The sequence below is a fragment of the Geotrypetes seraphini genome, chromosome 2 (genome assembly GCF_902459505.1).
Source record: "Geotrypetes seraphini chromosome 2, aGeoSer1.1, whole genome shotgun sequence".
Lineage (NCBI taxonomy): Eukaryota > Metazoa > Chordata > Amphibia > Gymnophiona > Dermophiidae > Geotrypetes > Geotrypetes seraphini.
In genome coordinates, this window is record NC_047085.1 from 334504066 (window position 1) to 334525303 (window position 21238).

Genomic DNA, 21238 nt, shown 5'->3' on the forward strand with positions numbered 1-21238 from the left:
GAGGACCCAGGCCCATAAGCCACTCTAACCACCACATTTATGGTAGAAATTAACCCAAATCCTATTATACTGCCATAATGGTGCCACCTGCAGCCATAAGTGCTACTGGACTGGTACATAGGAGGGTATAGTAGTTTTGGGTAGTTTGTTGTTTTTTTTTGGGGGGGAGGCTCACCCTAAATTATAAGGGGGTTATGGTGAGATATACAGCTGGCACCTTTATATGAAGCTCACAGTGGTGCCTTCTAAGGTGTCCCATTGCTCTGTTGGGATATCTATGTGGCCAGTCCATTACTATGCTGGCCCCACCAAAATACAAATGGTCAGGATTAGGACATTTTCAACCTGGATATTTTCTGATTGAAAATGGGATATAAAGTTAGACGCTCTGGCAGCCCAGACATCCCAGTGGCCAAGACATCTAAGTAGATGAGGGGTTGTTTTTGGGTTTTTTTAAATTATATTTGGATGTCTGGCATTTTGCCATTCAAAAATGGCCATTTTTGTACCTCTATCTTTATATGTCCAGTTGGAAATGTCTAAGTTGGACTTAGACATTTTTTTGAAAATGCCCCTTCACGTGTCCATCTACTGCTTTGTGCCATTTTGTTAGGATGATTTTCTGTTTAAAAAATGAGCTCCATTATATAAGGAAGTGGAAAGCTAGTAACTCATTCTTTTTCAGAATTATCTTTTCCCTTTATAAACATACATCTGATTACTTAATTGCATATTTACTGTCTGAGTTACTTTTTCCCATGCTGCATCTATGGGGGGAAAAAGCAAATTGAATCCCATTAGCCCTAGTAAATGATGCCCTTAGAGGCTTTTCAATGTAGAACAGAATGGCAAAATGAAAATAGGCCCTAAAGTGCATGAAAAGAGGTATCTTTTAGTTCCAAAGTTTATAATTTTTGCCCCTCTGAAAGGACACCACCTTGTAGAGATGAAGAGGCTAGTGTGTTTCAGTGACTTGGGAGGCTATGCTGTAGAGCTACTCATATCACACAGGCCTCTGAGGAGAAACCAGATGAAGAGTGTCCCAAACTCGTGGGAGTCAAGATGGTATTTGAAGCAAAAGTGCTGTTAGTCAGCTCCTGTGTTGGTATCTGCTTTAAACTATTTTCTCCCCATTTGTACTGGTTACAGTGGGGAAGAAGATATGTATCTACAGTACCAGTGGGTGCAAAATTTTGTTCTTGAGCTGATTCAGACCATCCTTGAGGTTGCTGGCATCATGACCTATGGATCCACTACAGTGGCTTTAAAGGGCCCAACGTTTAATGAGTCAGGCCTTAGTGCAGTGCAGGCATCTTTGAGCCCTGAAAAGAGACTAACCTCTGCGGAACCAAGAAGCATGCTTGTTGGCTTCTGCACTGTCTGTGAATCATCAGGAGAAATGAGCCTCACTGAGCAGGGAGCTAGTTCGTAGAATGTTCCATTCGCCCCCAAGTTGGCCAGGGGTGAGATTATCGGGAAACAAGGTTTGACAACTGCAACAAAATCTTGTGCTGTTGGGTTGGTGCAGCACGACATCCCCTTCGGTGGTGTTTACAAACCAGTGGTAGTTGACTGTGATGCAAACTGTGGAGAAGTCTGGGGATATCCAGGAAAAAGAAAGTACAGGGTGTTTAGATCTACCCTATTAGTAACCTTTGCCTAGAACTAGATAGAATTTTGGAGTTACGTAATAATTTTTCAGATATATATATATGAACAATTTCTGGGTTCTAATATTTGTATTTTTTCCTGATCTTTCTTTGGCAACCCCAAGGTAACTTAAAGGACTTTTTCGGGATTCTTCCCAAGGGATTTGACAATGGGACTGTCTTTACTTATTAAAATGTCCTGTTATAAGTCATATAAAATTTTAATGGTGGTGATTTGTCATTTCTTGAACCTAAGCTATTGCTGGAATTTTTGGTTCCTTGAAGTCTGACTTTGTTGGTGGTTCCTTTTGGTTAGCACATAATTAGACTGTCACTGTATAGGATTCATCTGCCTTGTTGTTAGGGTTTTTTTCCTTGTTCTGAATGTATGTTTCATGCTTGACTGGCAGTAAATCCCAATGGAAACAATCAAATAAACAAAACAAAATGGGAAGGTCGAGATGTTCCAGTAGGGGCCTTTATTGTCAGTGACATAAAAACATTTAGTGACTCAATGCTGCATGTGTTGCGGTACTCAGGGTACCTTCCTCAGGAGTCTTGAAATTTGTTGTTTAAAAACCAAACGGTTGTGTTTTAAAGGTACGTTTTGAAAAAACTGTTGCCTCTCTCATAAAGAAGATTTAGACTGGCTCTCAATAAAAGAGTGCAATGAAATTTTCTGGCTCACTGTTGCAGAGAGCTTCACTGAGTTTGATCCTTGATAGGAAATCAAAACTGAGAGCATGCTCAGACAGGGCTAAAAAAAGCCAAGTGCTCATTAAAAATGCAAAAGGGCTTTGAAACTAGGAACTTGCTCAGACCAGGCTAGAAGTGAAAGTGCTTAATGAGTATGTAAAAATGCAGTAATATGTAATATATTTAAAAAGTTTAATAGTGTAACTAGCTCATTGAGTGCCTATATGTCCACAAAACTCTTCATAAAAATCTAATCTAATCTACAATTTGTGAATCGCTCTATGCCTAAGTAGGTTCTAGAAGGCTTACTGGCTCACTGTTGTAGAAGGCTTTACTGAGTTTGTTTCTTGGCACTATTTAGACTAAACTAAACTAAACCTTAAGGGGCTCATAATCGAAAGAGAAAAAGTCCAAAAAACGTCCTAAGTCGGCACTTGGATGAACATTTCCCAAATACGTCCAAGTGCCGATACTAAAAACGGGTTTTGGACATATTTCTAAATGGCCTAGGCCTTCATAGTGCCGCTGAACAACCAAAGCTAAATGGGGCGTTTTGGGAGGAGTGTCGAGGATGGGAGTTGGGCGGGACGTGGCCGGCTTAGACTTAGTCGTACAGCATGTATAATCAAAAGTTATACAGCCCACGATCGGAACTTGGACATGTAAAACATGTAAAACATGGTCTAAGTCACAAAAACCCACCTAAAGTCACCAAATAAGCACTGCAAACACATAAAACAGACCCCCACACACTATCCCAGTGATCATCAACCCCCACCCCCATAAAAATATTAATCAACTTTAAAATTCAGCCTCCAGATCATCATCACCTAGCCACCTGGTATAGGAAAGCCTAGTCATCCAGCACAGAGGCAGCTTAAGATGTCTTGGGGGTGGGTTAGGGACCCATGCCCATAAGCCCCTGTAATCACTGCATTGATACTGAAACATATGCACTCTCCTATACACCCCAAACTCTTTTTACTGGCATATAAGTGGCTCCTGCAGTCATAAGGGCTATTGGAGTGGTAGATAATTGGGTCTAGGGGATTCTGGAGATGATTTGGGGGCTCACCGTAACCTATAAGGGAGTTGTAAGGAGGAGAAGCCATGGCACCCTTTTTGTGAAGTTCACAGCAGTGCCCTGTAAGGTACCCCACTATTTAGGTGGCATGCCTGGGTGTGCAGTCCATCACTTTGCAGACCCCTCTAGACGTTTTGGACTTGGACGAAAAGTTGGACGAAAATGTAGTACAAAGATGGACAATTTAGCGACTTGGATGATCATATCAGCAGGACGTATAATTAGACGATTTTCGAAATGAAAAAAAATTTGGACGTATTTTTCGAAAATGTGTCTTAAGCTGTTTTTTTTATTTTGGATGACTTGCGAGTTGGACTTAGACATCCCTTTCGATTATGCCCCTCTAAACTTATCTTCTCTATAAATATAGAGCTCGACACGGTTTACAAAATTTAAAAGGGAAGTACAGTGGGAGTTTGTGGTAGGGGGAAGCGGAAATGTACATTTTTGAAAATAGCCAAGATTTCAGGTGTCTTGGGAATAGTTGGAAAGAGCCCAGGTTGCGCAGCTGGGCAGGGAAATTATTCCAAAGCTCTGTAGTTTTGAAGAGATTTCCCTAGTTTTCCAATGTAGGTTACGCCTTTTAGTGAGGGGAAAGATAATTTGAACTTTTGGATAACTATTAAACTATTTAACTATTAAACTGATATGTACCACTTCAGTGAGTGAGATTGAAGTCCAATGAAAGAGGTTTTTCTTGTGGTGCATTCAGGGTATATTCGTGGGGTTTTTTAAAAGTCAGAATTGAATGACTCCAAGGAATCTGAAAATTTTTCTTTTTCAAAGTAGTGTCCTTCACATTCAATACATTTTTTGCAGTGTTTCAAAAACAATTCAAAGACATGCAGTAGACTGTTTTGCAACATCACTTTTAGCAGTGCAGCTGTGGCATTTTTCACTTCATTTGGAGAGAACTTTCCATGCAATTGTTTCTTTCCACACTGTAACCAGGGCCAGATTATCAACAGGCTCAATAGGCATGTGCTTAGGGCCTGAAACTTTGAGGGGGGCCCGCTGAAGGAGGACAACTCACCTTGCTATATTTTTAAACAGCAATGGGCCCCCCCACAGCAACAGCAATGGCAACGGGCCCTCCCCCTGCAGCAACAGCCCCAGCCCCCAGCAACAGCAACAGACCGCTCCCCCGCCTACAGCAATGGCAACGCAGCCAGATATGTTACTGGAAGGTCCCGCGATGACTGCTTCTGCCGGTCCAACTCCCTCCAATGTCACTTACTTGCTCTGGAAGAAATGATGTTGGAGGGGGATGGACCGGCAGAAGCAGTCATCGCGGGACTTTCCTGTAACAGATTGACCGTGTTGCCGTTGCTCCGGGGGGGGGGGGCCCATTGCTGCAGGGGGCATTGCCCTTACTGTGGGGGAGGGGCATTGCCGTAAGGGGGTAACCCATTGCCAGCAGCTGCAATGTTTGGAGGGGGAGGGAGAAAGGAGAATGGAAGGGTGGTGGAGGGAGAGATAGGGGGCAGGGTAGAATGGAAGGGTTGTGAGAACAATGGTATGGAAAGGTGGTGGATGAAGAGAAAGGGGGCAGGGTGGTATGGAAGGGTGGTGGAAGGAGAGAAAGGGGCTGATGGAATTGGTGTGCAGGAGAAGGGGAGAGATATAAGGGGAAGGATACTGCATGGAATTGGGTTGAAGGGAAAGAAAGGGGGCAGATGCTGATTGAAGTGGGAGAAAGTGAGAAGAGAGAGTGAAATGCCCGACAATGGGGGTGTGGGAGAGGGAAGGGAAGGAGAGAGATGCCAGATCATTGGAGAAGGGAAGAAAAGATGATGGATGCCACACCAATGTGGGAGGGGGGGGAAGAAGAGATGGAAGGGAGAGGTTGACCAGCATCTTTTCTATCCCTCTTCTGCATTCCAGAAACCTTGCTTATAGGCCAGAACCTTCTTGTCTTCCCCTGTGATCCAGCATCCCTCAATCTCTCATCTCATCTCCTCCTCCAATGTAACACTTCCTCCTCTCTACCCCCAATTGTCCAGAAGCCCCCAAATACTCAATGGCTCAGTATTCTCCTTATCTCTACTTCTTCTTTTCCTCCAATCTCTCCCCTATTGCTGCCATTGTCTAGTATTTACTTGTACCCTCTTTCCCATACCATAGACCAACATCTTCCCCTTTCACTTCACCAGCAGTTCTCCCTTGCTGCTGTGGGTAGTAGCCAGAAGTCATCACGGGGGGAGGGGGAAGTCAGATGGAAAAGAAGAGTGGGATCTTTCAGCCAACACAAACTTCCTTTTATGGAGTGGGTGGGATATACTGTAGCAGGTCTCCAGCACAACTTAGGCTGAAAAGTCCTGCACTTCCTTTTTCATCTTAGCTTGCCCTGCCACTTATAAAAGCTTGAGGCCTTGATATGTGACCTGGAAAAGAAACCAAATGTGTATCACAAGCCTAATGCATATTATTTGGTATGTCTGCTTTTCAGCCATACAAACATGAAGCTGAGACTGGGCCTAAATCTACATGACCATAACTTTGCTGTCTAGATTTAGGTCTACTATTTGGCTTCTAAAAGGTGGCATATGATTTTGATCCCCTAATGACTGCACTAAGTACAGGGTTCCAGGAGGCACCTTGGTTGATGGATCCTGGCAGAAGACTATTGTAGCAATGCCTCGCCTAAGGAAATTGGGAGGGGATATAAGTTTTAGCATAAAATTCCTGAGTAGATATGAATGAAAGCTTATGGAGCGGAGGACCCTTCTAGATAATTAATTAATTAATATAACCCTCCTTTCACAAAACTGTAGCGCAGTTTTTAGCCCGGCTGCCACTGTAACAGCTCTGACACTCATAGGAAGTCTATGAGCATCAGAGCTGTTACTGTCGTGGCCGGCACAAAAAAAACACGCTACGGTTTTGCAAAAGAGGGGGGAGGAGGAAATAAATAAGAGTAAATAAATATTTAAATAAATAAAAATACATAAATAAAAAATTTGAACTACAAGTTCATAGATGCAGTGGGGGCAAAAGTAGAACTGGTTTAGCCTGTTGTATTGAGTGGGATTAGGTGGTAAAGTGTTCCATTTTGAAAACCTGAACTTCATCCTTGATTCTCAGGCAGCCTAAAGAGAGCTGATGCTGTTCCATTAGTGGTCATACCTTTTAGCTTGATGACGTGAGACATTAGATCAGTTCAAAATGGACCAAGTCCTACCCAGTGGGCAACACTAGATCGCTGCAATCATGAACATTCAATGGGGACCGAGCACATGAAGCAAAGGGAGAGAAAACAACAGTGTGAGAATAAAGGAAGAGCAGTGACGAGCCTCGGTTCTCTACATGCTACAAATAGTCATGAGTTCAGGAATGCTCTTCCTTGATGCTTTTGTAACTTAAACTGTACTTTTAAGGCCGACTTAGATTCAAGAAAGGTTTCTACCTTCAGTTCCCCCTCCCTTTGTTATTCTTTCTCTTGAGTGTTTTCTTTCTTTCTATCAACTGTAGTTCTAACCCTTCTTCCCTTTTGTTCCCGTTTGTCAATGTCTTTAAAAAATGTCATTTCCCCTGTTTTTTTTTTTTTGTTTAAATTGTATTTTAATTGGCGCATTGTTTTGGCGTTTTTGTACACCGCCTAGAAGACTTGATTGGGTGGTATAAGAAATTTTAAATAAACTTGAAACTTGGTGTATATAGTGCTGGGATAGAGATTAATATGATAGAAGCCTCCAAGGAAGAAAGCCAGAACCTCCCCTCACCCTCACCCCAATCATTGGCAATTATTTCATACATATTATACTGGTATATATTTCTCTGGTGGAATATATTGGCATAAAGAAGATACTTGTGAATCCTGTCTGGGGGGGGGGGGGGGTGGAACTGTTCAGTCTACTTAAAACATGCAGAAGTTCATACATAGCTTTCCCACAACAGATTATGACTGACTGCAGGGTCTCTTGTGAGATTTGTTATTCAGTGATATTATTTTACTGGATTTCATATGTAGGAAAAAGGAGATGATACTGCCAGTGGCGTACTTAGCATGTGTGACAGCCGGGGCCCATCATTTTTTGGCACCTCCCCCCATCTGTACGAAAAACATGATTTTTAGTAACAAGCCACATGTCACATATGAGTACCTAGGATAAGGCAGCATCTTACATACTGCAGTGAGAAGTACAACAGCAATACACCCATTGTAAAACTAAACAAGCCAGACTAATATAGATCAATCCTGCAGTGAATCCTAACAGAAAACCATGCCTTTCAAATACACAGAACACAGAAAACACCTTCGCCTAGTATGGAATATGTAATCACAAACTTACCCCTCCCCCTTTTACAAAACTGTAGTGTGGATTTTAGCCACGGTGGTAACAGCTCTGACGCTCATAGAATTTTGAGCATCAGAGCTGCTACCACCACGGCTGGTGCTAAAAAACGCTCCATAGTTTTGTAAAGGGGGGGATAAAATAGAAATATATAGACAAAGGTTAAATTGAACCAGCAAGAAGTTGGACTCTGCATACAATGCAATACCACAGAAACAGTGACACATGTCTCCTAAAGCAATAAATAAATAGAAAATTTTTGTTCTACCTTTGTCTTCTCTGGTTTCTGCTTTCCTCATCTTCTTGTTACTCTCTTCCTTCCATCCACTGTCTGCCATCTCTCTGCCCCTATATGGCATCTTCTCTCCTTCTATGTCCCTTCCAGAAACTGTATGCCTCCCACTTCCATCTCTCTTTTCACCCCATTGGTCTGGTATCTGTCTCCTCTCCTTCCCCCCTGCTCTGGAATCTCTCTCCGCTCCCTTCCTCCTGTTCTTCCCTGGTCTTCCTTCTCAATTTATTTTCTGCTTTTGTCTAAATTCTTTTTTACTATTCAGTCCTCAATTTCCTTCTTTCACTGTGTCTACCTATAGCTTGCCACCTCTTTCCCTCACTCCTTCCAGTAACTAACTCTATCCTCTTCCCTCAATCCTGCATGTGCCCTTTTTTTCTTTCTCCTCCCCACTTCCTTCCAGCATCTGCTCCCCCTTTCCCTCACACTTCCATTCAGCAGCTGTCCTTCCTCTCCCCCACACTTCCATTCAGTGTCTGTTTCCCTCTCTCTACCCCTTCCATCTACTGTTCACCCTCTATCTCGCCCCTTCCATTCACTGCCCTCTGTGCTCTTTCTATCCAGTGTGCACCCTCTCTCTCTCTCTCTTCCATATGGCATATTCCCTCTTTCTATGCTCCTTCCATAAACTATCTATTCCGTGCCTCTTCTCTCCTTTGTATATGATTGATTTCAACTCTGTCACCTCTCTGGTTTTCTTTCTCTGTCACCATCCCCTCCCCTATGCTCTGGCATCTCTCTCTTCTCCTTTCTTTCCTTCCCACCTCATAGTCTGGCATCATCCCTTCCCTGATTCCCAGCATCTCTCTCCTTACCTTTTCTTCCATCTCTCCCTCCCCCTCCATGCTCTGACATCTCCTCCTTCCTTTCCCCCTTCCTTTTCCCTTGATCTGGCATACCTTCCTCCTTCCCTCCATGCCCTGGCGTCTCTTCTTCCCTTTAAGCCCTGGCATCTCCTTTCATTCCCTCCAGTTGGGTAGAGCAACACTATCCCCAATTCTCTCCCCCTCTTCTCCCTTTCCTCCTTCTGTCACCCAAGGCCCGGTGTCCTGAACTTCTTTGGGCAGCAGCAGCATTCACAATTCACTGCTGTTGCCGGCTTCAGGCCTTCCTCTCTGTCGGGTCCTGTCTTCATGAAAACAGGAAGTAGGCAGGACCCGGCAGAGAGGAAGGCCTGAAGCCGGCAACAGCAGCAAATTGTAAACGCTGCTGCTGCCCGAAGAAGATAATGGCACCAGGCCTTGGAGCACCCGAGGCAGACCGCTTCTCTCCCCTCCCAGCCAAACCCCCGCTGACCCTCCTATCTCTCCCCCCCAAGTGAACCTTTCCGACCCTCCCAGTGAGAGCATAAAACCTCCCTCCAGTAGCGTCGGCTGCTTCGCGGCTTTCTCCTGCCGGTGCAGCATTGCTGATGATGTCATAAGTGACGTGGCAGAGGGAGGAGCAAGCCGCGAAGAAGCCGACGCTACTGGAGGTTAGGTTTGCTGCTCTTGCTGGAAGGGTGGGAGCACGATAGGGACCGGGCTGGCTGTGCACCCCTCCTAAGGCTGCACCCGGGGCAGACCGCCCCCCCCTTGGTACACCACTGGATACTTCCATTGTACAGTACGTGTCTCTGGTGAGGCCCCATTTGGAATACTGTACTGTGTGTGATTCTAGAGACTGCACCTTCAAAAAGATATAAATAGGATGGAGTCAGTCTAGACCAGGGGTAGGCAATTCCGGTCCTCGAGAGCCAGAGCCAGGTCAGGTTTTCAGGATATCCACAATGAATATGTATGAGATGGATTTGCATGCACTGCCTCCTTGAGATGCAAATCTATCTCATGAACAATTATTGTGGATATCCTGAAAACCTGGTCTGACTCCGACTCTCGAGGACTGGAATTGCCCACCCCTGGTCTAGACAGCTGCTACAAAATTGGTTAGTGGTTTTTGTCATAAAGGATATGGGGACCAGACTTATACCTCAATATGTATACTCTGGAAGAAAAGCGGGAGAGAGGAAATATGATAGAGATGTTTAAATACCTCTGTGGCGTTAATGTACAGGAGGTAAACCTTTTTCAAATGGAGGAAAACTCTGGAATGAGAGGGCATAGGATGAAGTTAAGAGGTGATAAGGCTCATGAGTAATCTAAGGAAATTCTATTTTACAGAAATGGTGGTAGTTGTGTGGAATAGTCTCCCGGAAGAGGTGGTGGAGACAAAGACTGTGTCTGAATTCAAGAAAGCATGGGATAGGCATGTGGGATGTCTTAGGGAGAGGAGGAGACAGTGGATGCTGCAGATGGGCAGACTGGATGGGCCATTTGGCCTTTATCTGCTGTCATGTTTCTATGTTTAATAATGTTTTTGAACCTGATTAGCTGGTAAATTGTTTATAAGACTAGTGGAAAATTGTGCATGTTAAGTAAATCCACTAATGCATACCTTACTGTACCTTCATGTCTGCAAAGTTCCTCCATGTGAGGTAATTTCTTGGATATTTAATCATATGTTTCATAAGCACCTTGACCTGGATTTTCAAAACAGCGCTCAATTGGCACACTAATTGACTGCACCAATTAAAAAGCTGTTAAAAAGATGAAGGCGCCTAACTGCTGTTGTTCCATCTAAGCTCTGGAACACATTGGCAGAGGATGTGGTAAGAGCGGATAGCGTAGATGGTTTTAAGAAAAGTTTGGACAAGTTCCTGGAGGAAAAGTCCATAGTCTGTTATTGAGAAAGACACGGGGGAAGCCACTGCTTGCCCTGTATCGGTAGCATGGAATATTGCTACTTCTTGGGTTTTGGCCAGGTACTAGTGACCTGGATTGGCCATGGTGAGAACAGGCTACTGGGCTTGATGGACCATTGGTCTGACCCAGTAAGGCTATTCTTATGTTATGGTTAATGCTGGAAGTGGCCTTGGGTGCAATTCATGTGAAAGGCACCAGAAATGTAGGCCTTTAAAACCCTGGCCTACATTTCCGGTGCCTACCTTTCACGTAGCCGCGATTCTCAAAACAGCGCCGTTGCATGATTCACACTCGATCAGCGCCGCTTTTGAAGGTGGCTGCCGATAATGGCACTGTTTAGAGAATCTGATCGCTTGTGCATTCAGGAACTTCTTCCTCTCACTTCTGGAAGGGCTGCCAGTAGAGGCATCATAACTTATTGATGTTCTGTTGACTCATGAGTGCTGCGGCTAGGCATAGTAATGAGTGTGGCTTTGCCCTCTTGAGGCCATTTCCCCCGTAAGTAGCAGGACTCTGATTTCAAAAGTAAGCAAACCTCACTGTTCATTGCTTACTTATCACACTTACATAGGCCTCCATTTGCTCCTCAGTGTGCAGTTTCTCAATTCAGACAGGCCTACGCAGTAACCAGACTGAACATTTAGCGAAAAAACAATTGCTCAAAGGTCCAAAAGGAGTTTCTTGACCCATGCCCTGTATTCTCTTTTGAAAAAAGAGCCTGCAGTGTCTATAGAAATGCAGAATTGTGATAATGCTTTAGATGTGTTGGCAATCACTGTTGAAAAAGCATAAACTCAGGACCACTCTTGCGAAAGATTATAAAAAGCCATGAAATGTTCAGATAATGGATCCAGGAGTCCTTATGGATCTTTCTCTTTTCACTAGAGAATGACACGGGGACAAATTTTCCCCTGCCCCCAAGGGAACCTATTTTCCCGGTGTCAGGTCAAAAGCGCGCCGGGACAAAGGCGCGCGCAGACAATTGAGCGCAGCGCGGAGGCGTGCGCCACAGAAAATTACTGTTTTTACGGCTCTGACGGGGGGGGGCGTGGGGGGAACCCCCCCAATTTACTTAATAGAGATTGTTGTGGGGGCATTATGGGGGGCGTGGGGGGTTGTAATCCCCCACATTTTACTGAAAACTTCACTTTTTCCCTGTTTTTAGGGAAAAAGTTAAGTTTACAGTAAAATGTGGAGGGTTACAACCCCCCAAACCCCCCCACAACGCCGGCGCGATCTCTATTAAGTAAACTGGGGGGGCTCCCCAACAAAACCCCCCGTCGGAGCCCCTAAAAACTGTAATTTTCTTCGGCGTGCGCCTCCATCTTGCGCTCAGTTGTCGGCGCGCGCCTTTGTCTTTCGCGGGGTTGTCTATGAACTATTTTCCCATCCAGGCAAGTTCTTTTTCTGCCCCTGCAAACTCTGTCCTCATCTGCACAAGTCTCAAACCCTTTAAAATCATAAGTGTTCAAGGCTTGTGCTTGAGCTTATAGGAATGGGACAGGGACGGCGACAGCAACAAAACTCACGGGGACAGGACAGTAAAATTGAGTTACTACGGGGAAAAATTTGTCCCCGTTTCATTCCCTATACCACACCCTGATTGTCACCAAATATATCAGATCTTATCAGATAATATGCTCACACTTATTCAATTGATTATATATATATATCTGTATGGATTCCTAACTTCTTTCCTGAGAAGTTGAGTGTAGGTATTATTGGGTTAATAATACGAAAACATACAAAAACAATGGTAGTAATGGTTGTGCTGCTAATCTAACACTGACAAGGAGCAGTATTTTATTTAGTAATTAACAGTGTAAAGGGGAGAGGAGCTGTCATGTCGGTTCTTATGCTGGGGAATGTGATGAAAGATGATATCAGCGGTCTCATCCTTTCCACTTGTTTAGGATTGTCAGAATGAGAAATGCCAGCATTATGAAAGCTCAGCTCTGTTCTTGATATGATAAAACCCTTCAAAAGCCAGCTTTCCACTCCCCCATCACACGCCAATAGCACCATCACCTCTCTCTCTCTGTTGCTTTTCTCCCTTTTCTTTTTCCCAGTACTTGCCCTTTTTTTTTAATTTATCCTGTTTTGTTAGATGGCAGAAATATAATTCTTTTCTTTCTTCCTATTATAAGCCACCATTTTTGTTTTATTATATGTTTCACATCCCCTAATGCCCTGCTGAAAATTACCTTGTTAAATGACAGTGTTTCAGAGCCATGAATCCTTTCCACCATTCCCTCTGAGGGTTGAACCAGTCAACAGACTGTAAAGAATAAATAATAAAAAAGTATTGATTATTTTGATGACTGTGAGATTCAATTAAGTATTAATTTTGCCCTCCAGTGGACCTATCAAGGTATTCAAAAGGGAGGATTCGGCTTGGCTAAATGTGCTCTGAGTGCTTCAGCCTTAAATAGGGAGAAAATGCGTTTACCTGCAGTATTTGAAGAGGAGTGCATTGATGCAAAGGGGGGTGGGAGTGCAATATTTAAGTGCTGTTCAAATTAAGCCCCAGCGACAGTGACAATGTTTGCAGCAATATGGGTATTGACTACAGAAGTGCATTTCATGACAGTTTAAACTATTTGTATTGATTAACATTTTCATAGATTATCATGTGTCATATCAAAATTCACTTTTCAGACATGAATACATTAAAAGCCCCACAGGCAAGCATCGACCAATGTGGTAATGGGACGCAGGGAGCACACTAGCCAACCTACTTGCAGGCTGGTCACCTGTTCTCTGCTTAGAAAGCATTTAGGCGTGAACTCCAAAAATAAATAGCTGCCAGAGAGTACAACCAGGTCACTCCGATCCATGTTTTATTTTATTTATTTTTTTTTGGGGGGGGGGGGCAGTGGTGGGGATCTCACTTCTGAGTTCTGTACTTTCTATTTCAACATCTATTATTGAAAATTTTTCGAATATAACAAATGAGCCCCTTTTGAGGGTGCATCTTTGACTGGGTATCTGGAGTTATGGGGCGTTCTGGGCATGATACCTTGACCCCCCCAAATGCCCTTCTGACTGAGACAAAGATAAACCGATCCAACTCATCAAGAGGCCTCTAAAAACTTTGGGCGTGTAACGCCCCCTTTCGCCATCCCAGGCACAATCACAGCAGTTTGTAAGTATCTTCACCAATCTTATTTGGAAAAGAAACCGCTGTAAATGTTTGTTACTGCCTTCTAATGTGTTTGCATCTTAATCTCACTTCTGTAAATTGACCCGAGCCCTTCCCTTCAGTCTTGTGGAAACTGTTTTATGTTAATTATTAGTTTGTTTAAAAAAAAAAAAAAAAAAAAAAAAAGTCTGTCTTCTGCCCAAGTAGCTCTCTGGAAGCAGGAATTGTTCTTGAAATAGTTATCGACTGTTCACTCTTTTTGTGCTGTTGGAATTCTTTCACAGCAGTTGTTGGTGGTTTTTTGTTGTTGTTGCTGTTTCCTTACTGCATTAAGCACAGAGCGAGCTGTAAAACAGTACTTGCAAAGCGCAGCCCAAATTAAAGCTGTGTTGGTTATTCTGCTTTCAAAGAAGTTGCTGTGTACTCTTCCACCCCCTCCCTCTCCTCCCCCCCCCCCCCCCCCCGCAGACTCTTGAATCTCTCACATGCCAGTTGGGCTTTAATAGGGTGGGGAATAATGGAAAACTCATTGGATCTGTAATAGCTCTTCACTTGACTGCAGCCAGCGGTAACAGCGCAAGCTGCCAGAGATAAGAGGGAGCGCGCGCGAGGAAGCTGAAGTGAAAAGACAGTGTACGGAGAGGGAAAGCTACCACTTCCCTCCCTCATTCTTATTTTTTTTTTACCCCCTCCCCCTCCTTCCTCCCACCCACCCCATTCCCGTCCTAGGATCCAATGATAGCTGGACAAGTCAGTAAGCCCCTGCTGTCGCTGCAGTGTGAAATGAACGCAGAGTCCAGAGGTGAGGACAAGGCAGCGACTTCAGACAAGGAGGTGAATGAGCCCCTGCTTGCGCCCGTGGCATCAAATGACAGCGAGGACACTCCCAGCAAGCTCTTCGGTAAGTCTGTCTAGCTATTCTGATTTTTTTTTGGGGGGGGGAACTATCGTGTTAGCCAGAAGAGCACTCCCCCCCCACCTCGTGTGTGTGTCTCTCTCTCCTGCTTTCTTTTGTGTACTCAATTTCCTCGCAAAGTGCTATGCTATGCAGTACTTGGTCATTATGTTGTGCTTTTGGAAAGCGTACAACTGTTCGACTTTTATTCTCGGAGGTGGGGGGAGATGTGGCCCTCATGGAAATTAAAGACTTCTTGGGTGCGCATCCCCAAAGTTTGATTTGTAGGTGAGAAATGGCAATAAGCAATCACTATACCAACATCCATTCCAGCATTTTGGTTTATTATGGGTCATCACAGACACGGGAATCAAAGGTTTCAATGGACAGTGCTGGAATTCTTTTTTTTTCTCAATGAAACAATATTCTAAAAGGGATGTCCTTGTTGTTAAGAGTTGAAATATGTTCCTTGGCAGTAACTACCTTGGACATAAAAAGCATCTTCTTGGGGCCATAGTGCCATCCCAAGTTGATTTTGAAGTCGAAAAAAAGAATTTGAAAAGCTCCCCAAAATCGCTAACATTTATCATGGTGAGAGCATAAGTAGTTGTCTCAGCCCTTCAACAAGCCAGAAAAAAAATCATTTGCCAAAATGCCACTAATTTTGTGTCCATCTACCTGCCGTTGTTATGAATGACAATCTGCCAGCTTCCTCTGACAACTCTTGATCTCCGATAAGGAGGATGAATAAGGCTGCTAAGGCAGGAATTTGAGTGATAGGTACCTGCAGCCAGGTGCCCCCTACATATCCGTATTCACTGTATTGGAAGTAGTGTTCAAATTCATGCTTCTGTCTACTGTTTGTGCTCTCACCCTGTGATGTGTACATCACTTTATTTTTTTTAGTAGCTTAGATGCTTATTTGAATTTAGAAACTGCACCTTTAAAAAACAACAAAAAACAACAAAACAATACCCACAAGTGGTTGGCTGGACAGATGCAAGTGACTTGACTGACAATTTGAACCTCCACTGCTGCTCCATTCTTGAGAAAAGATATTATAACATTCCAAGATTTTGTTATGCCACAGTTAATTAATTTATCATGTATTAACTTTTGCTTTACTGCCAAATTTGCACAAGCAAATCAAAGTGATGCAAAATAAAGAATTAAGTACATAATCAGGGAAAATGAAACCATCCATACACTACTAAAGACATTTAAAATATAATAAAGGCTAAAATAAATTATATTTAGTACGTGGTCTCTGGTGGCGTATAACTCGTGCCCCTAATAAAAGACAGGGCTCTTATACCAGTGATTAAGAAGGGTCAAAAGCAGACTGGAATAGGAAAGTTTTCAATTTCTTTCTATTCACCTTGTCCCGCAAGGATGGGCTGTCATCTGAAACGAATGTCATTCACAAATAAGAGTGCATAACATTTGCATTTAATGTGCACTTGAGTGTGTGTTATATGCACACAGTGTCGTCTCTTTACTGATTGTATGTGATATCACGCATGCATGCAGTATTGGGAAAGAGTATGAACTATGCGCATATAACACACTTTTAAGGAAAAGTATGCATTAGTGACATTTGATTTGAAGTGTGTGTGTGTGTGGGGGGGGGAATTAAATGAAAAAATTTCTGGTGGCACATCCCTCCTCTCTTGCAGGGCAACGTGAATATGGTGAAAATCACTAAACTTAGAATTCACTTTCAGGAAAAGCATACTTCATAGAAAAACAAGAGATGTAGTTTAAATTTCTTCTGTCCTCTCAGTAGGTGGTGTTTCTGGGGATGCAAAACTCCGTTTTTATGGTGCGTTTGTTTCAGTTCATTTCATACCAGTGAAAGACTGTGACTTGTTCTGTCATACTGCTGGCCTGCCTCTGTGCGGGAAATCCAAATTGCTGATAACACAGTGGCTTTTTTTTTTTATTTTTTTTTAAGCTTTCAGTTGTTTTGATCTGGACATTTTTTCTCTTCAAGTCTTTTAAACTCTAGTGTCTATGACAAAGTCTATATTATTCATACTCTTTGGGGGCTGTTTGTTTTCTGCAAGATCATTGTTCTATGGTGCTTCACAGTGAATTTACTGTAGTTTTTCAACAGGCATCGGATGTACTTATGGTATAATTAGAGAATGTGCTTTCCTTTTTCATGACTGATAGATCGTAAATAGATTGTGTTAATAACCTGTTGTTTGTCCCAGAAGTTACAGAGGCGAGAATGAACTAGAAATACTTTGAGCGAGCCAGGATGGAATAATCAGCAGTGATGATATGAATGTGAGAAAGAGAGAGAGAAAAAAAAAAATGCTGGAGAGTAAAGATCATAGATTCTCATTTAGCAGTTTATCTAGCATCTAACAGTAGCAGTCTGTCAATAAATTATATAAAATGCAGTAATGCATGTTAGAATGTGCAAAATGTCAATTGTGCTTCTGTGGTGCTTGCCCTGGCCTTACTATGGTTTGTGTATTGTGGTTTTATGGAGGGGGAGGGGAGAAGTGGGTTTTATTTTGGAGGAGGAAATAGATATAGACAAGTTTCACAATGGTGACAACCCATTCCCAGCCCCATTGCCTGTTAAAATCCTGATTTTGCACAGGTCGGCTCAGAGTATCGTGTTCTGTTCATGCATTCATTTGCACTGTAGTGATAGATCTGAAAGGGGGATCAAAGGGGGTCAACACAGCAATGCTCTCATTGAATTCGATTCAAAGCGGTGGGAGTGTATAAGCAAGAGAAGATTTCAGCGTGCGATGTAGATTTATAAGTGAAATTTTAAAAAGTGGGGTATCTAAAGTATTGTTTCTTTTTCACTGCTAACTGAAATATCTACAATACTCAAACTCAAACCCTTTGAAGGGCCACATTTTGGATTTGTAGGTACTTGGAGGGCCTCAGAAAAAGTAGTTAATGTCTTAATAATAATATTGTAATTTATAGCTAAAGAGATATATGATTAAGAAACTGTTTTTACTTTTGTGATTATGATAAACATACCGAGGGCCTCAAAATAGTACCTGGCGGACCGCATGTGGCACCCAGGCCGCAAGTTTGAGACCATTGATCTACAACAAATTCCACCCTTTACTTCTTTGCCACTACAACTATAGTCATAATATGTTGCATAGTCGATGGTGGCATACTCCTTACACATCAGACTTAGGGCTAGATTCACTATCAAACCGATCGTGTACTGATCAGTTTGCGAGCCCTTTGCGACCCGATTTCTCTCCGACCCGATTCACTAACCTCTGTCCCGATCATCCTCCGATCTGCGCATGCAAATGAGGGGCAACGGGATTCAAATGCAGACATGAAGCGATTCACTAAAATAAAAAAGCAGCACCGATTGGGCTGGCCGATCCAAAATAAGCGACTGCTGAGGACCAGTCGCTGAGGTCTTTTCTGACTGCCCTGCCTTCTGCCAGCCTGCGCTCTGCCCTGCTTCTATGTCCTGATCTCCTGCCCTGTCTCAGCCCCGATCTCCTGCCTGCTCCGATCTCTCCTGTCTGCTGCCCTGACTTGCTGCAATGCTCTCGCCCCGAATCTCTCCTGCCGCCCCGACTCTCGTGCCCTTCCCTGCACTGCGAGCCTGTGGTTTAAAGCGGGTTAAAACCATGGTCTTGCTGGGCTAGTAAAAGTAAAAAAAAGATGGTCTGCGCATGCGTCGGGATCGCACACTAGCGATCTGTGCGGTCGGAGGGGGGCATTTCTCCAATCGCCCTCATTTGTTTTGTAAATTTGTCGGGCCTGCACAGATCAACCACGGATCAGGAACGCAATGGAGGTTAGTGAATCTAGCCCTTAGGGCATCATGGCTCAACTAGTGCTTAGTACAAGGGCAGAGCGGTGTGCTATTTTCTCACGTTAACCTCAGAGGAAGTGTAATCTCTTGTTTAGATCATGGCTTCATACTGTTAGAATAAGTGCCAAGAAAATAAGACATTAGCAGGCTAGATAGATTTGAATTTTTCCATGCAGTTTCCATGCACATTCAGCTGAAGAAGTAAAGGGATAATGTTATATAAAAGTAGAAGAACAAACTTGATTTAGATCTTGCTAATGATGAATTCTGACTCTTGTGGATGACAGCCTTCTCTCTGATTGATGCAAAAAAAGAAAAAAAAGGCTTCTTATGATTTGCACTTTCTGTTATCATGTCTTCTTATATTTCTTTTGTAACACTTAGGTATTTGGATTTTGGAGATGCATGCATACTAAATGAAGTTTAAAAAAAAAAAGTTTCTGATTGCTTAGGGAGACAGTTTTGCCAGATACTTGTAGGCTAACAACATGACTGCGACCAACAGCATAATGTATTAATACTGAAAAATGACTACAGAAGCTCTCCCGCCTCTTTATACTAGCAAGCTTCTTCCAAAAGTCAGCATATATGCAACACCTTAACAACTAACAAGTCTGGTTTATTAAGATTTCAAAAAAGCATGCACTTGATAATCGGAACCAACTACCCAAGTCTACTGTACTTTTGTGACCATTCCAGTCAACCAGTTGACACTTGATTTGCAGTTTGGAATACTATCTGATAATGACATAATTAATAACATGTTTATGAAGCATTTTGGTCCAAAGCATCTCATGCACATAAAGCATCACTATAGTTAAAAAAATTAAACTTGGCTAAAGTGGGGTAGTTGTCATGTTATTCTGCTTTAAAGGTTAATGGCTGTCCTCAACCAAGGAAGATTTTAACATCCAAAAGACAATCAAAAAAATGGTTCTCCAATTAAAAAAAGTATCATCATATATTCATTTTTTTAAAATCTGTTTTTTTTAATATAATAACAATCAAAATATGATCATTCTTCTAAAATTTCCAGTGAATAGTTTACATAGTGCGACTTCTTCTGTCCTTTTACATTATAGACGTGAGACTTTACATTTTATTTTCTTTTATTAATTCCTCTTTTTTTTTTTTTTTTTTAATACCTGAGCATTACTTTAACATTTTTATTCTTTCCTTTCAAGGAAATACTAGCTGGAGTTATTTTGTGCCACACAGACGCTGACTGTCTGATATATTTCTCTAATGCACTTCTGCACATTTCTAAATAATTCAGGTGTAACCAAAAGCAGCAAAATTGAGCCGCAGAATCTTTTCTTCTAGGTGTTAATTATTTTCAGTGCATCTCTGGGACAAAATTTGTGCATGATGTTTTGAAGTGTTTAAGGTATTAGTAACTTCCGAGTTGACTAACCTAAGCCAAACAGGGCATTCCTGACCTTCTCATCAAGTTTAAATAACACTGGGTTCTGTTTCTACCAGTAGGATGATGTGATGCTTACCAAAGAAAGAGCAAAAATGAAAATAAAATGTAGTTAGTTTAGCTGAAGATGAAACAAACTGCAACCCCTAGTAGTCATATTTTCTCTGATTGAATGTTTTCCCCTAAGGGTTTACTAGTGATTGTAGATTTTTTTTTTTAGAGTGACTCCTAACTGAAGGCTCCTTTTACTAAGCCGCGTTAGGGCTTTAACGCGTGGAATAGCGCACGATAAATTGCCCCACGCGCTAGATCTTAACACCAGCATTGAGCTGGCATTAGTTCTAACCGCGTAGCGTGGGTTTAGCGCACGCTAAAATGCTGCGTGCGCTAAAAAGCTAACGCGGCTTAGTAAAAGGAGTCCTTAGATTTTATAAGGGTATCAGGAGCTAAGAATGCTGCTGCGCTGTTTGTTATCAGAGCCCATTTGTGCTGCTGAATACGCCGTGAACGGATAAAAGGTGCAATCAGTGAAGGTGATAAACAAATAGGAAAACGGAAGAAGAAACGTACTACTGAAAGGAAATAAAACATCTTAAAATGAGTTCACATAATATTTAGTTTTTAAAAAAAATTATTTTAGTATTTATATACCACTTATGGTTTACATTCAGGTACTCAAGTATTTTCCCCTATCTGTCCCGATGGGCTCACACTCTTATCTAATGTACCTTGGGCAATGGAAGATTAAGTGACTTGCCCAGGGTCACAAGGAATAGTGTGGGATTTGAACCCACAACCTCAGGGTGCTGAGGCTGTAGCACCAAGCACCGCACCACACAATAAAGATATGAAATAACGTATGTGATAGTAAATGAATAAATTACAGTGTGAAGACAATTTTCCTGCTTTTAAAGCAGGTTTAAGCTGTTCTATGCAGAGGGGAAATAAGGATGACCGCTGTGAGCCATATGCTTTGAAGTTTGCCCCACTTGTCTTTCTTCTCTTAGGACAGCAGCCCCTCTTCCTCTGAAGCTTGAACTGCTCAGGGCTGACAAATCTTGCAAGACTAAGAAGCTTAGCGTGGTTTAAACTTCAGAGGAGGAGCAGAGGTAAGTAAGTAGATAGGCTTTGTTCTCCTTCCCTTCCCGAAGAGAGGGGAAAGGAAAATCATGCCCGAGGAGAGGAGTTTGAAGAGAAAAGG

At 42.7% G+C, this 21238-nt stretch overlaps 1 protein-coding gene across 1 annotated transcript in view; it reads left to right on the plus strand.

Annotated features, from left to right (window-relative positions):
• The window catches only part of LOC117353835 (POU domain, class 6, transcription factor 2-like), a 392747-nt gene that overhangs the window by 13930 nt on the left and 357579 nt on the right, over positions 1 to 21238 (plus strand). The window contains exon 2 of the mRNA XM_033930243.1: positions 14629 to 14800. Coding sequence (XP_033786134.1) covers positions 14635 to 14800 — 166 coding nt within the window. The 5' untranslated portion in view covers positions 14629 to 14634. The remainder of the gene's footprint in view (positions 1 to 14628; positions 14801 to 21238) is intronic.